This window comes from Trichosurus vulpecula, chromosome 4 (assembly GCF_011100635.1).
Source record: "Trichosurus vulpecula isolate mTriVul1 chromosome 4, mTriVul1.pri, whole genome shotgun sequence".
Taxonomy (NCBI): Eukaryota; Metazoa; Chordata; class Mammalia; order Diprotodontia; family Phalangeridae; genus Trichosurus; species Trichosurus vulpecula.
The window spans coordinates 98,137,055-98,151,787 of record NC_050576.1 but is presented as its reverse complement, the minus strand read 5'-3'; the positions used below and the strand labels follow the sequence as shown (position 1 = coordinate 98,151,787).

The following is a 14,733-nucleotide window of genomic DNA, read 5'->3' as shown; positions in this document are numbered from 1 at the left end:
CATGGTAACCGCCTGCTGAGGCTTCACTGCTGCACTCGGCATCTCCTAATCAGCTACCATGTGAAATGCAAATTCAGACAGTCTGAAAATTAGTCAAGAAGAATAGGGGATGAGGATGCAGATATGTGAAATATTCATGGGCTTCATGGAAAAAAGAAGACAGCATGAATGACACAACAAAGAACGGCCCCTGACATTCTCGCTATCATTCTGCATTATTGTTCACACTCTACTGTATTTCTAGGCCTACAGTTCTGAAGTTGGTTATGTGAAATGCCATATTTGTATTCTACCCTCAAAATAATAATTAAAAGTGGCTAATATAACATTAGCTGGAAAAAATCACATAAAGACATGTTACTTCTAAATTATTTTTAGATTCACAGTAAAAAATCACTAAAACAACCCCTTATCAATTTTTTAAGTATAGGGGAAATTATCACTAAGAATGCTATAAAAACTGAACAGCGATCTTTAATATAAATTGAATGGGGGTGTGTTTTGAGAGGGATTTACTGCATAGAAGCACAAGGTCTATTTCAAGAGCACAAAGCTTCAGTGATGGTAAAGGTATTTTAGAGTTTCTGATTTCTGATTATACACATACAGTCTTGATTTTCTGCACTGTACAAAAAGTACAATAGGCAGCTATTCATTTCTTAATGGAAAAAATGACAAGATTATATCACAACTGAACATGATGATAACTTCAAATTTAAACTTTGTTATTTTCTACTTCTTTTGTCAAAGATCTATATTGCTAATCAGAACACGCAATAAGACTCCTTAAGTTTTCTAAATACATCCCATGCACCTATTACTTTGAAGTGCTCCCTCAAAGACTTAGCCAACTATACTTTAGTCTTGACTCGGAACAATGTTAGTTTTTTGAACAATGGTAAAATCATGTTTAATTATGTTAAAACATAGGATGTTGAATAAAACCTAAAATAAGTTATTTTAAGGTCTCTAAAACACGGATACTAACACAAGATTTGACATGAGAGAAATGACTACATGTTTCGATTCTATTCCAACAATCATATGGAATTTGTCTCTTACAATAACATCACAACATCTCACAAAAGAAATCTGACTAAGAAGAAGGACCAGTGGTATGACTGTCATCAAAGGAGAATGCAAGAATGTATGTGTGGGGTATATAGAGAAAAGGAGATAAGTCAATCTCTTCAAAAGGTGGGGGGAGGGGGTTAGGGGAGCACAAAGACAAAAAAAGTTACTTTTCTTTGCTACAATCTTCTTAAACTACTATTGTTTGAGATATAGAAGAGGTGGAATAAGCCCTCTTAAAAGGGATGACAAGACTGGTGAAGGCTGTCTGTTAAAGGACAAGGATCTAATATTAATTTTAGCCTTTGCTATGCATAGTGTGGTGTGAAGAAAGCTACTATTCTAGCCATACCTAGGAAGTAGCCAATATATACTAGACTGCATGCTGTGTTATGCATCACTTTATGAATTGCAGAGTCAACTCTTTAACCAGTGAGTCTGAGAAAGAATGAAAGCTGTGAAAAGTGCTGCTTCTACCACTTATGCCATTCATTTTTATCTCTAGAGAAAGTACAACTTCTTAATAAAATGGAAAAGTTAGCAAAAGGAATAGCAGGAGAACACGTGGATTTGAAAATGACTTACTTCCTCTGAATAGTGATCTGAAGGAAGAGGTGGGTAGTCACATTGTTCTATCTTCTTACACAGAGAATACAAATTCATTTTGTCTCCATAGAAGGGACTCTGCAATGCAGCCATCTGTGAAAATTCCCCAATAAAACTCATATGTTAAGATGGTAATTTAAAGGTATGTATAATCAAACAGATTTAAAACAGTGGTGGAAAACTGTAATACGGACTCAATATATTGACTGTCCTGAGAATTGCTTATGTCTCAAATCTTAATTTATTTCAAAGTTAGGTAATACAGATATACTTCTCTTTTCCCCAACAATTAAATTTTACCAGACATTTTCTCATCTGACAAAAAGTACATTTTTCAATTAGTACCTAGCAATTTTTAGAAAAGGAAAATTATTAACATTTTAAAGTGCCTCTCTGGCAAATACAATGATTTAACAACACTATACAAGCTATTCACAACTAGATTACTATGGTGTATTTGAAGCATATGTTCAAATTATAATAAAGTTACAGTAAAATTTAATCAAAATATGATTAAGTTTAAAGACTAAGAAGAAATTAATTTTTACACAAGGTGACCCTGGATGAAAAATGAGCCCCCACACACATACACACATGTGGCCTTAAAAATGTGTGGCTTATGAAAGCATAACGAGAAACCCAGTTTGAAATAATTTCAAAATCTCTCCCATCTTTCTCTTGGTAATATGTCAAAAAACACCAAACAATATATGGAAACTCAATTTAGAAGCACAGTGGCAATCTCAGTGCCCACTACAGAAAAGACAAGTATTCTCTTCAGAAGAAATCTACTTGAAGAATGCCAAACTTTAAAGAAGACACTATTGAATATAACATTTATTTTAAGACCATGTTCTAACTTGACATTTAAAGTGCAAACAAGTACTCAAGTAAGTAGGATTACAAACTAAAATTCAATTTAAAATGTTCCTATCCTGTTCAAAAGCTTCTAAATCTTTGAACCGCAGCAGCATGAATGCAATACAGTGTGCCATGCTGCCCCAAAGTCAGTCACCCTTTTCTACATGTGCTAATAAGTTTGATTTTGGAAGGACAATGTGTACATTCCCCAGACAGGCAGAGTGTGTGTGAAACACGCTAGTCCACGCTGTGCTACTCAGTGAGCTTCAGCAGGGACAGGACAAGCTGAAAATGGCTCTCATCTGTCTTGTGGTCCTCTAGAATCAGCTTTAACTCCTTCAGAGCCTCAGCATGAAGGGTAGCTAGGTTGGTCATAAAACGTGAAATAAATTAAGAAATATTTCCCCTAATAGGTGTTCCCTGAGCTTAATTCATAATGTAATGATGAATACTTTCATATTAATTTAAGAAAATAGGAAGCTATTGAGATGTCCTAAAACATGAACATTGAACTCGAGAATTCTCTCAAAGCTAAAGTACACTAGCAGTCCCAACTTTTGGTTTATGTGATGGCACGCCTTATCATAAAATAAAAACTAAAAATGCCTTCCGAAAGCAAAAGAAAGGTAAAAATTAAAGAATTTGGATGTATGTATGAATTTTAAGTAAAATGTATATATAGTCATTATCATATGCTAGGAGTTCATTATGGTATTTTTGTCTGAATACTGCAGTGTTAAAAAAAAAAAGTCTGAATGTCCCCTAAGGAGTTAAAACAGGAATACTATATTTTCATGCATCTCCTGCTTTGACAGATGAAAAATGTCAACTGTCCTGTTTTTATTTTCAAGCTTTTGCACTATTCATCTGGTTCATTAGTGCATCTCGATGCTGCCCCTGACAGCTGCTCGCCCTCTCCTCCCAGCAGCTGAATTTTTCAGGCTAATTTGATCCTCCACACTGAGACGATCGCTAGAATGATTGACTTGCTCCCTGACCTCCAGGGTCTGACTTTCCTGATTAGTATTCTGGGGGTGTCTGAGGGACGAAAGCCCACTGTCTGTCTTCGGGGCTGGTGGCAGCTCTCTTTTTTTTTGAACTGTAAGCCACCAACCTACAACCCTGTAAGGATGCAATTGCTGCGCTGAACAATAAAGGAAATGTGTAAAACCTACTTTTCCATGTAAAGGTCCGTGTAGCAAAAGCACAGCATCTTGATTTTAATTAGTAAAGTCTACTTTGTTGCATATCAATTAAAACTGCACAGCTAGCTTTTTTTGAGGTTTCGGGAATATTTGAAAGTCTAATTTTTTGAGTTTAAGGTACAGTTTGTAAAAAAGGCTTCCTAGCTTTAAATTGTTAACAGTCAATCCTTAGTGAGATCTGGTATAAAATGTTATCAACATGATGCTATATTCACTGCTTTTTTTTTTTCAAATTAAATCTCTGGATAATGTTAATTAAAGTCATATTAAAACATATCTGAAGAGAAAGTACAATGTAAAGGTCAATTAGATCTTTATTAAAATGCCACAACTCTAAACTACTTTTATTTGGAGAAAATATAAAAGTAATACAAAACGCAAAAATAAAATTAACACAATAAATACTTCAAACTGTAAGTGGTACATACAATATGTAACACATAGATGGGAGGAGGTAGAGAGACCTGGTTGTCTTAAGGATACCATGTTTTCATTTTGATGAGCATTTTAATTAGAGCATGTACTAAAAATGGGTCAGTGCCTCGGAAAAACCAAGGCAAAGTATGAAGGGTCTATTTCAGTTCTGAAAGGGGGGCGGGGTTCATTGAATATAAAACATTATCTGAAACTTCCAGAAAACAATTGTTAAAGTTCTATTTTATTTTCAATTTCATAAAAGAATAGAATCTCACCTTGGAGGTAAACATCTACCTGAAACATACTTGTAGGATTAGATGGTTTTAGACATTGTAGAGCAATGCTATTCAAAATTAAAATGTTGTATAACATCATACTATGGCTTTAAAGTATGACAAGTTATCTAAATACTATCTTGAATAATTTGCTAAGCTATATATCATTTTCATAACTGGTTTTAAAAACTGACCCAGTCTGTTAAATTAAATACCAAAACCATCTAAAAATTAGTATAATTTATCAAGTTTCTTAAAGTAGTATAATTTATTTTCTATCCTGTTTCATAAAGTTATTTTTCATTAGAAAAAATTTAAATAGTACCACATGAAACTTTTATTTAAACACTATTAGGATATCTTCAAAATAATTTTAACAGAAGCAAAATCAAAATTAGTAAACTTTTCAGGTCCCTAAAAACAAAGAGTTAAAATTGGAATTTTTAATCCCTATGATAAAGATAAACTACACATACTTCTATTTTACGTTTTGAGCACAATTTCAAATGCCCATTTTAAAGCTATTTCAAAGTACTGGTGAGACAATCTTGAAATTATCATATCCATATATTATACTAAATCAGTTTTATATGAAATAGAATACAACAGACTAAGAAAATTGTTTTTAGAAAACTCAACTTTAAAGTCCATATGGCTAACAGTTTTTTTTCTCTTTTACATCTAAAATTATAAAAGTAAATCCTTGTATTATTTTCTCTCATGTTTTATTAGAAAAATTAAGAAATGTTATTTTTCCATTTATCTTTCAAGTTAAATATTTTAAGAATATTCATGTGTTTAAATACAATTATTTTTTTTATATATTGTTTTAAACTTCATGCCATATAATATGAGTGGTTTCAACTTGCTTTCTCTTCCAATTTTAGATGTTTGGCTGTATTTGTTTATGTGACTGCCCCCTATATTTTATAAAGTCTTTTAATAATTCTATCTTATATTAGATGGAAGAAAGAACTGGAAAGAAAGCAGTTCAACTGTTTTTACTAATAAAAATATCAATAAAGTGTCTAAAATGCACTCCCTGTACAGTTTATCCACTTAGTATAATTAAACTCAAATTCAGTTGTTAAGTAAATGAACATCAACAGTCAAAACTAGTGTTATTTAGAAAAAGTATGTAGTGAATGCTCAAGTATAAATTCCGTAAGGAACAAAAATGTACAGAATGTTTATAACTTTAAGAGGTAAAGCCCTTTACGAAAAAGAATCAAGTTTTAAGAGGTATTTATATTTTCAACATACTTTGAAGTTAAGAGTTCAAAATTAAATAGAAAGTGTGAAATAGTACATTTCATTCTTATGGCCGTTTATAAAACTGTTTCTTGATGATTAAATGGCTAACTGGCAGCTAATACCCATAAACAAAATATTAAATAAGTATCCCACTATAAGGGACTTGCAAAAAGTAAAAGCACATCAATATATCAGGCTTACTGTATTTATCAGGGTTACCTCATATAGCAGACAGCCAAGAGACCAGATGTCAGATTTGAAGTTGTATCCATTTTCATGTATCCTTTCTGGAGACATGTAGTAAGGTGTACCCACTGGAGGAAAAATGTCCATAAAAACGAGTAAGATTTAAAAATAAAGATGCAGATATATTTAAAGCATATGCACCAATTTACTATTTACATAATGACTCTAAAACTATGATCTAAAGAAACTCAGACCATTGTTTTATAAGATTTCCCTTAGCTAAATTCTTATTTTTCCTCTTTTCTTCCTCAACCCACAAAGGAAACACCATGTGGAAAACTATAGCATATAAAACACATATGTTTTTTTGGGTGGCAGTTATTTCAATTTACTTGCTTTTGATTGGTCTAGGCTTAACTCTAGTGAGTAAAACTAAAAATGGAGTAAACAAAATGCTGAATAAGGAAACAGATTCATTTCAAATCGTCTTTATTTTTTCATTGAATAGACATTTGGTTTGCACATCTGGAACAGTCAATAGTAATTTAAAGCTATTTTGAAGTAATTTAAATTTAATTTATCAAATTAAAGATAGCAAAATGTACTAAATCAAATAATAGGAGTTGCAAAAATAAATCCTGTTTCTTAATTTTTACCAAAAGACAGAGCGGCCTTCACTCTAATGAAAAACTGGGCTACTGAGCAACTCATTTAAATGTTCTGTGCCTCAGTTGCAGATGGCTCTGGAGTAGAAAGTGAGGTTAATGACTTTGCATAGTCCACCCTCACTTAAATCCAATTCATTTGCAAGCATGGCATCACCTTCCTGATGTCATGGTCCTCTTCAAGAACGAAGGACAAACAACAACAACAACAGCCTCAGTTGCTCTATTTTAGGAAGCTGAATATATGTACTTTATAGGGGTATGTGATGACATATGTCAAAACTCTCCGAAGTCTTTGGAGAAAAACACAAAAAAATACTATTTTTACAAAGACTTATTTTAAAAGATGCGATAGTTGAATAGTTTTCCTTATTGAAGTCCACATGTTTCCTTCCTTTGGTGTATTTTAACACTTGGTAAACAACAGTGCCCAAACCAGAGGAACATACATCACTAGGTCTCAAAAGTGAATCACTTAAGTAATTTCCAAAGTGAGTATTTTAAAGCTCAAACTGAGATGGCAATTATCTCACCCTCGCTGGCCTAAGGGTTTGCCAGAAGAAGATCCTAGGGTGAGAACATCTGTGAGACCTTCTTGCTTGGGGCAAAGTCTACTTAAATGTTTGGCAGACTAGGCTACTTATTCAAAGTAGGATGTTTTTCTTTTCTTTTAGTTTTTAAAGAGTTTTCTTAGGTATTTACTACAAATCCTAATGAGCACTGAACCTCAACACTACAGAAGGAGATCTTCATTAGGGGAGAAAGGGAGACAATCTTACCAACCATTATATACTCTTAAAGAAAACTTCAAAGATTAGCATTCAATTTTTTTTATTCCAAAAGGAGAAACAAACAAAAAACAGGCCTAATAGTTACAAGGTAAATGCACAATTTTGATTACTTTAAGAGTGCTTACAATTATGGTAAAAATTTATTGGAATCCACTTTCACTAATAATGTCATTAAGATATCCCACTCTTTATATGAATGAACAAAGGATGGTTATTTTTCACATTAAAATAGGACAAATGGATGTGCAGATAGAAAAGCAAGGGAGATGTAATTTTTAATATTTTAGGATACATTAAAAAGAGAATAATCATTAAATCAATCATTTTTATGACATATAGAATATGTTGTTTGGAGTTTTAAGATGTCATGCAAAATTGTCAACTTAAAAAAGCCTGACAGAAAGCAAACTTACAATAGCTTTATTTAAAATACTTTTCAGCCTTAGATTATCCTAAGAAATTAAGAGGTATCACATCTTGTGATTTCTTAACGGAAGTTTTATTTATATTTTACATGAACCACAGAGTTTAGTCTTCAGATTTACTTTCCTCCTCCTTTTAAGCAAGGTAGAACAGGTTTAATAGTAAACTGGCTCCGAACAGGTTACTCGTTTCAAGACATAAAGCTAGTAACTGGCAGTGAGTAATGTGCCAGAAAGAGGCTTCACAGAATCCACAGGGGGCAGCTGAAAACACTGAGGTTTGAAGGTTCATAGTTTACCAAAAGCAAAGGTAATTTTAACCAGTAGCTCTGGGAAACCTGCTGATACATTAGGGGTTTGATATGAGTGTGAAAGATTGATGATAGGGAAAAAGAAGAACAAATGCTAGCATTTTACAGAGTTTAGCCTTAGTATAGCACCTTAACTGCAATACAAACTGAACCCTCCGATGACCCAGAAGTGAAGAAGCAAAGAAAAAATGATTAGGAATTTTGCCTAGCTAAACTAAAAACAAAAACAAAACTCTTATCTCCCATGAAGAAAAGTCTGACGATATTTCAAAAACTTGCAAAAAGCCTTTACTATTCAACTGTAAACATCAATACTAGTCTCTTTTGCATATTAAAATCATAAGGTATCTTTTCTTGCTCAATATATTTGAAATATATTTACAAAATGGTATTAATAAGTGAGATGACTCAATACAAAATAGGTTACTTATATAAGTAAATCTTTACTGAAACAAGTACGCTGTTGGGGACAAAGCGTGGATTTGAAGGAAAGGATGGTATTGAACAGGGACAAAGGAAGAATGGCGAGGAATCAGTTTAAAGAAGGATTCCCTCTTCTGCCATTTTATTCCTTTTAATGGCTACAAAACTGTACTTGAGGAGTTCTAGACTATGGAGCTATGGCCAACTGGCTGTGCAAAAAAAGTCCATTACCACAGTTCTGATATTTAACTTCTTTAACTAGTATCCAACTAAATAAGAAAAGGGAGAGTATGTTGGGGAATATGAATAGAAATTAAAGCAGTCATGCACATTATCATGTGCTTATTAAGCAGGAAGGAAATTAGCCAAAAAGAAATCCACTGTCATCTAGTTAAACCTTTGTTTGGCTATTATATGAATTTGCAGTTAATGGAAAACCAAACGGGATTGCAAATTTAGCTACGAGCAAATTATTTTGTCCTTTCAAACAATAATATAGGTAGCAGTATACAAAGAACTTTAAACGAAGTATATGCCCATAAAGGGAAAGAGGAAAGGAAGAAAGGAAACAAGGAAAAAAGGGAGGAAGGAAGGGAAGTAGGGAGGGAGGGAGAGAGGAAGGAAGGAAGGAGAATTTATTAAACAACATGCCAGGCACTTTGCCAAGTACGTTACAAATGTCATCTCATTTGGTCCTCACAACCCTAGGAGGTAGGTGTTATTTTTATCATCACTCTTAGTTGAGAAAACTGAGGTAGGCAGAGGTTAAGTGACCTGCCCAGGGTCATGCAGCTAAAGTGTGAGGGCAAGTTTTAACTTGGGTCTTCCTAATTGTAGGCCCAGCACTCTGTACATTGTCCCACCAGGCTGCCTCCTGAAAAGAAGATGAAGCAGCAGAATCTGGAGCAAGAGACTGAATCTCTGACCCTCTGAGAGATCCATGGGGAGATAATCTATTTAACAGCAAAGTAAACGTTGGGCAGAGCTAAGCCGGTTGGTGATTACAAGACAAGGCATGTTAGATGCATTCTTTTATAACACGTGAGGCTCTAGGTCTCCCTGACAACCAAGCAGGAACTACTCAGCTATGTTGGGGTGTCCATTCTTATTTCCACTTTCTACCTTTTGGTCAGAAATGGATAATCAAATCAATAGAACATTCCCATCCCTTCTGTGCTAGGCCTGACAATCTACTTTCCTATTCAGAATCTCTATCTTTATTGTTCTTTATACCTACTAAAGAGTGAATAATAGGCATGTAACGAATGCTTGTTGAACTGAGTTCAACTGTTTGCTGAATTGAATCTACATATCAAGACTAAAGCAAAGAACAAAATGTTGATTATAATAATCAGTAATTACAAAATAAGCACTGAGCTTGTACAAAATGTTTGCCACAATCTCTTAAGCCAAGTGGGCTGAGAGGGCTTGTGAATTTCTATGCTAATGTGTAGGAAAGTAGGTGTAGCCAGTTAGTAACTAGCAGCAGGCTGCTATTCTAAAACGCTCTGCCTGTTTCCATAGTGTTCTCAGTAAAGGCAACAGTGACACAATGGGAATGAATATTATCAAATAAAATGTTTTATTTTGGAACATATTCTAAGTTCCTTATATCACTGAGTCCAGCTATTGCTAAAGATCAGTGAATAGCAAATATTGTTTCTTTCTCTTAGATCATGTCTGGAAGGAGATGAAGTACGCAGCTTTGAACTCTCTGGGTCATGCGTCATCTTCCCTCTGGTCATTTTCTATCCTGCTGCTGTTTCACCACGTATGTAACTTAGCTCAACCTTGTCATTCACTCCACCCCCAACCCCGCTTTCTGTCCTGCCCCTAGAGTTCAAAAGTAATCAAAGCAACCCTACCTTCACCTGTTTGTCCAAAGACTGACTTAATGTTTCATTAGCTATCCCAGTGACATAGCTGTGGTTTCCCCCAATTAAATGTAAGTTCCTTGAGGGAAGGGATTATCTCTTTTTTTGTATTTGTATCTCCAGTGATTAGCATAGTGCTTAGCAGACAGTAAGTGCTTAATACATAAATTTTATTCATTCATTCTTTTATAATTAAGAATCTAAGAAACTTTCTAAATATTACACAGCTAGTCTAAAAGCATAAGGGCACATACAATTCAGTGGGATAAGCATAATAAATTTATGATCTATTATGCATTATATATTCTATATTATACATATAATACACAGATAGGGTATAATACATAGAATATTACATAAATAATGAATGTAAATATACTAATATAATATATGGCATGAAACAGACTGTTTTCATTAAGATGTCAAAAAAAGCATATTTACAATCAGGCTTTCAAGGTAAGATTTACATGGTTTAAAATGAGGTAAAATCTTGTTCCAAAGGTTAAAAATACATTGCACAATTATACAAGTTGAGAGAAGATGGAAAGGCAAAAATAAATCAGAAGTGGTGAACCAGGCTCAGTAGGGGTTGCTAACAGTGTTGACAGGAAACATATGCTGCCTTTTGAGGCCAAAAAGCATACTGAACTATGATGGTGTATAAGCCAAAGGAACATCTATGGAGTAGGAGAAAGGTGCTAGTGGAAGGTGTGGGGAAAACAAGCATGTGACCACAGGTGGCACCTGGCACAGAAAATGAAGCTGTTTGATGCTGCTTCAAGAACAATAATTTTTCAAGCTGAAATCAGATAATATATCACACTTGGAAATAGTGTAGGGACCACAAATTGTACACTCAAGAGAATGCAGTGTGAAAATTTGGGTATCTATTTTCGAATGGTGTTCATGCATGTGGCTCTATTGGCAATGTCACAAACTCGGACCAACATAAAAAAAAAACACGTCTGCCAATTGTGTTGTCTATCATAGTGAAGGGCTTTTCTCACTATCATCACTAATCTTTCCTTTTCAAAGTTAAAAAGAATTTAGAGCGATTATGATAATTTTTTTCTCCAAGAATTTAGATAATCTGTTCATAGCAAATGATCCTATTCCATTTTTAAAAGTTATGTCTGGTATCTGTTCAATCAGTAAGCATTTATTAAGTACATGTTTTATGCTATGCCCTGTATTAAGTCAGTTATTTGTTGAGTACTTACAATGTGCCAGGCAATTTGCTAAGCGCTAGGGACACAGTGAAAGGCAAAAACAGTCTCTGCCCGCAAGGGGATTATATTCTAATGAGAAATAAAATATGTAAATAGCTAGGAATTTACAAAATATATACAGAGGCAATGGAAACAATCTGAGAGAGGAAGACATTAGAAGGCTGGAGGGACCAGAAAAAGCCTCCTGAAGAAGGTAGGATTTGAAATAAGCAGTGAGGAAAGTTGGAGAAACTAAAAGGCAGAGGTGAGAAGGGAGTCCTAGCCTCCTCATCATTCCTCTGAGTGAGCACTGCCAAGCCTCAGCTTTGGATAACTCCCATATCTACTGCCTGCTGTTGAATGGAGAGGGAGAAAATCACGTCACCATTCTGATTGGGTCCACTATGTATTTATGTTACACAACCTCAACTGGGCTTTCACTGCTGCTAGGCCATCCTACTATATCTCCCTCATTAACTCACTATCCAACTCTCCACAGAGACTCTTTCAAACATTTTCATTTTAAGACTACCATGGTTCCCCTTCACCCCTCAACCTTAGCTAAGAACCTTGACTCATATTTTATAGGGAAAATGAGAATGTTTTGCTTTATATTAAGCCAAAATCTGTCTCCTGTAACTTCTACCCAGTGTCTTAGTTCTGGAGCTATATATTTACAGATAATGTATCACACTTGTAAACAGTGTGGAGACCATCAATTGTACACTCAAGAGAATGCAGTGTGAAAATTAATTATTTTTTAATCATGCTCATGCATGTGCTCTAATGACACGATAGTCCTCTAAACATCTGAAGGCAACTATTGTGTTTCTACCTAGTTTTTTGCCCCTGTTTAAATACTGATACCTCCTTCAAGAATTATCCAAATGATATATGACTCTTACCATTTTGGTCACCCTCCTCTGCATACACTTTTGGTCAATATCCTATGTAACCAGACAAGATACTTGAGTAATGCAACAAAAATTAAATTCAATTTTGCAGAAATAATTTATCCCAGTCATGCTAATGGCTTATAATAACAAGTCCATGGTAAATTAATATTTTTTCATATGAACTACTGTTCAACCAGTTCTCTAGATCCTGTACAATTCACTTAAAAAATCAAATTCAATTATAGGGAAGATGGACCTATTTAAGGTCTTTTGGATAAAAAAAAATCATGGATATGGGCAATTCCAGACATCCAACTCTTAGTGAAAGTTTTGGCTTGTTGGCTTAATTGGATCCTAACAGGAGAAGGTGACTAGATCAAGGAGAGCTGAGCTGAGCCTCCCTCTCCTGGGTGTTTTTGCTTTAGAGGTGGAAAAAGAGCAAAACCTTAAGGAATACAGTCATATGGTAGAAAAATGTCCAATGGGAGACATTCTGGAGGAGAGACTGATTGTAATATATGGTAATTTTTCTTCCAGAGGACAAAAGGAATTGGACAGAATCCGTACTTTTGCTCTCATCAGTACTAGTCACTTGCCTTTACCTCACAAACTTTAATTATTTTGTAGAAATCTCTGTATAATAGCTTCTTCATTTAATGGGGCTGGAATAGCATTTTAACGTGTCAAGTGACCTTGGATAATAAAGGTTTCATTCCACAATTTGTATATCCAAGGTAATGGATGGTAGAGTTAGAGGTGGTGAGAGGTATAGGCAAGTTAGCTAAACTGACAGAAAGACACCAAAGGACTGAAACCTACTAATCAGTACAGTTAATTCAGGGTAAGGGCAGAAGACTAGGCAAACTAGGTAGCTCAGTGGATAGAGCCGGGGGCTGGAGTCAAGAAGATATGAGTTAAAATATGGCCTCAGACTCTAAATAGCTGTGTGACCATGGACAAGTCACTTAACCCTGCTCCTGTTTCCTCATATATAGAATGAACTGGAGAAATAAAAGGCAAACTACTCCAGTATGTTTTCCAAGAAAACTTCAAACAGGGTCACAAAAAGTCAGACATGACTGAAACCACTGAACAACACAAAACAGGAATTTAGAGTTCTATACCAAAAGTAGAAGGAAACCAGGATGACTTATCTACCAGGGCCAAAGATCAACCCCCAAAGAACTTAGAGGCCAGTTAGTTGATTAAGAAGTGGACTAGAGGTCAGGGATCATTCTCCAAGTAGACCCAACAACAAGAGAGCAGGGCAGAGATCTTTTGAAGGTTGACCGGGGGGAATGAACCTATTAGTATTTTAAAGGGTATGGCTATATCAGTTAGGGAGTTCAATACAGATTATGAAGGGATAGAGCTTTACTATACTTCATACAAACTGGGCTACTTGAAGTTCCCTGAACACATCTTGCCTTTGTTTATGTTCCATTCTTTAGAATGTTGTTCTTTCCATACTTCTTGTTCAAATTCTACTCATGTTTCAAAGCCCAAATCAGAGGCATTTCATTAAAGTTTCTCTTCTCTCAAAACATATTATACTTCTCATCAAACATGGAAATGACATAAAGCTGAGAGGGTGTCACCTAACACAATGAATGGAAGAATCAGTATCCTAAAGGATCTTGTTGGGAAAAAAACACTGAGATGGACCTAATAAAATAAAATTCAGTAGTGATAAATGTAGTCTTGCACTAAGGTATGGATATTGTGTTATTCTGAAAAAAGAGGTTTCAGTGCACTGCAAGAATAATATGAGTTGGGAATACAATATAACAGCCCCCCCAAAAAAGATCTGATCTTGGGATAGATTAAGAAGGACACAGATTTCAGGAAAGTCACATGGCACAGTGGAGATACAATACAGGTTAGAGGATGTGGCACTTGACTTGTAATCAGGAAAACTTGGGTTCAAATCTCACCTATGAAATTAGCTCTGCAACCCTAGACAAATCACCTAATTTCTCAGTGCCTCAGTTTCCTCATCTGAAAAATAAGGACACTAAATTTATTAATGGCCTTCCAGCTCTAGATCGATGATACAATGCTGTACTTTGCCTTCATCATCCCTTACCTGGTCAGTTCTGGGTTGTTCAAGTTTAAGAAGGATATTGATAAGCTGGAGAATATCAAGATAAGGGCAACCAGGAAGGTGAAGGGCTCTGAGTCCATGACATATGTAGACTGGCTCTTGAGGCATTTTTTATTGCTGCTGTTGTTGTGGTTGTTGAGTCATTTCAGTTTGACTCTTCATGA

General features: G+C 34.9%; 1 protein-coding gene across 3 annotated transcripts in view; it reads right to left on the bottom strand.

Moving 5' to 3' along the window:
* The window catches only part of NEK7 (NIMA related kinase 7), a 200,820-nt gene that overhangs the window by 18,255 nt on the left and 167,832 nt on the right, over window positions 1–14,733 (bottom strand). For all 3 annotated transcript variants that reach the window (XM_036756145.1, XM_036756146.1, XM_036756147.1), the window contains 2 exons: window positions 5,909–6,003; window positions 1,657–1,770 (listed from right to left, as the gene is read on the bottom strand). In XM_036756145.1, coding sequence (XP_036612040.1) covers window positions 1,657–1,770; window positions 5,909–6,003 — 209 coding nt within the window. The remainder of the gene's footprint in view (window positions 1–1,656; window positions 1,771–5,908; window positions 6,004–14,733) is intronic.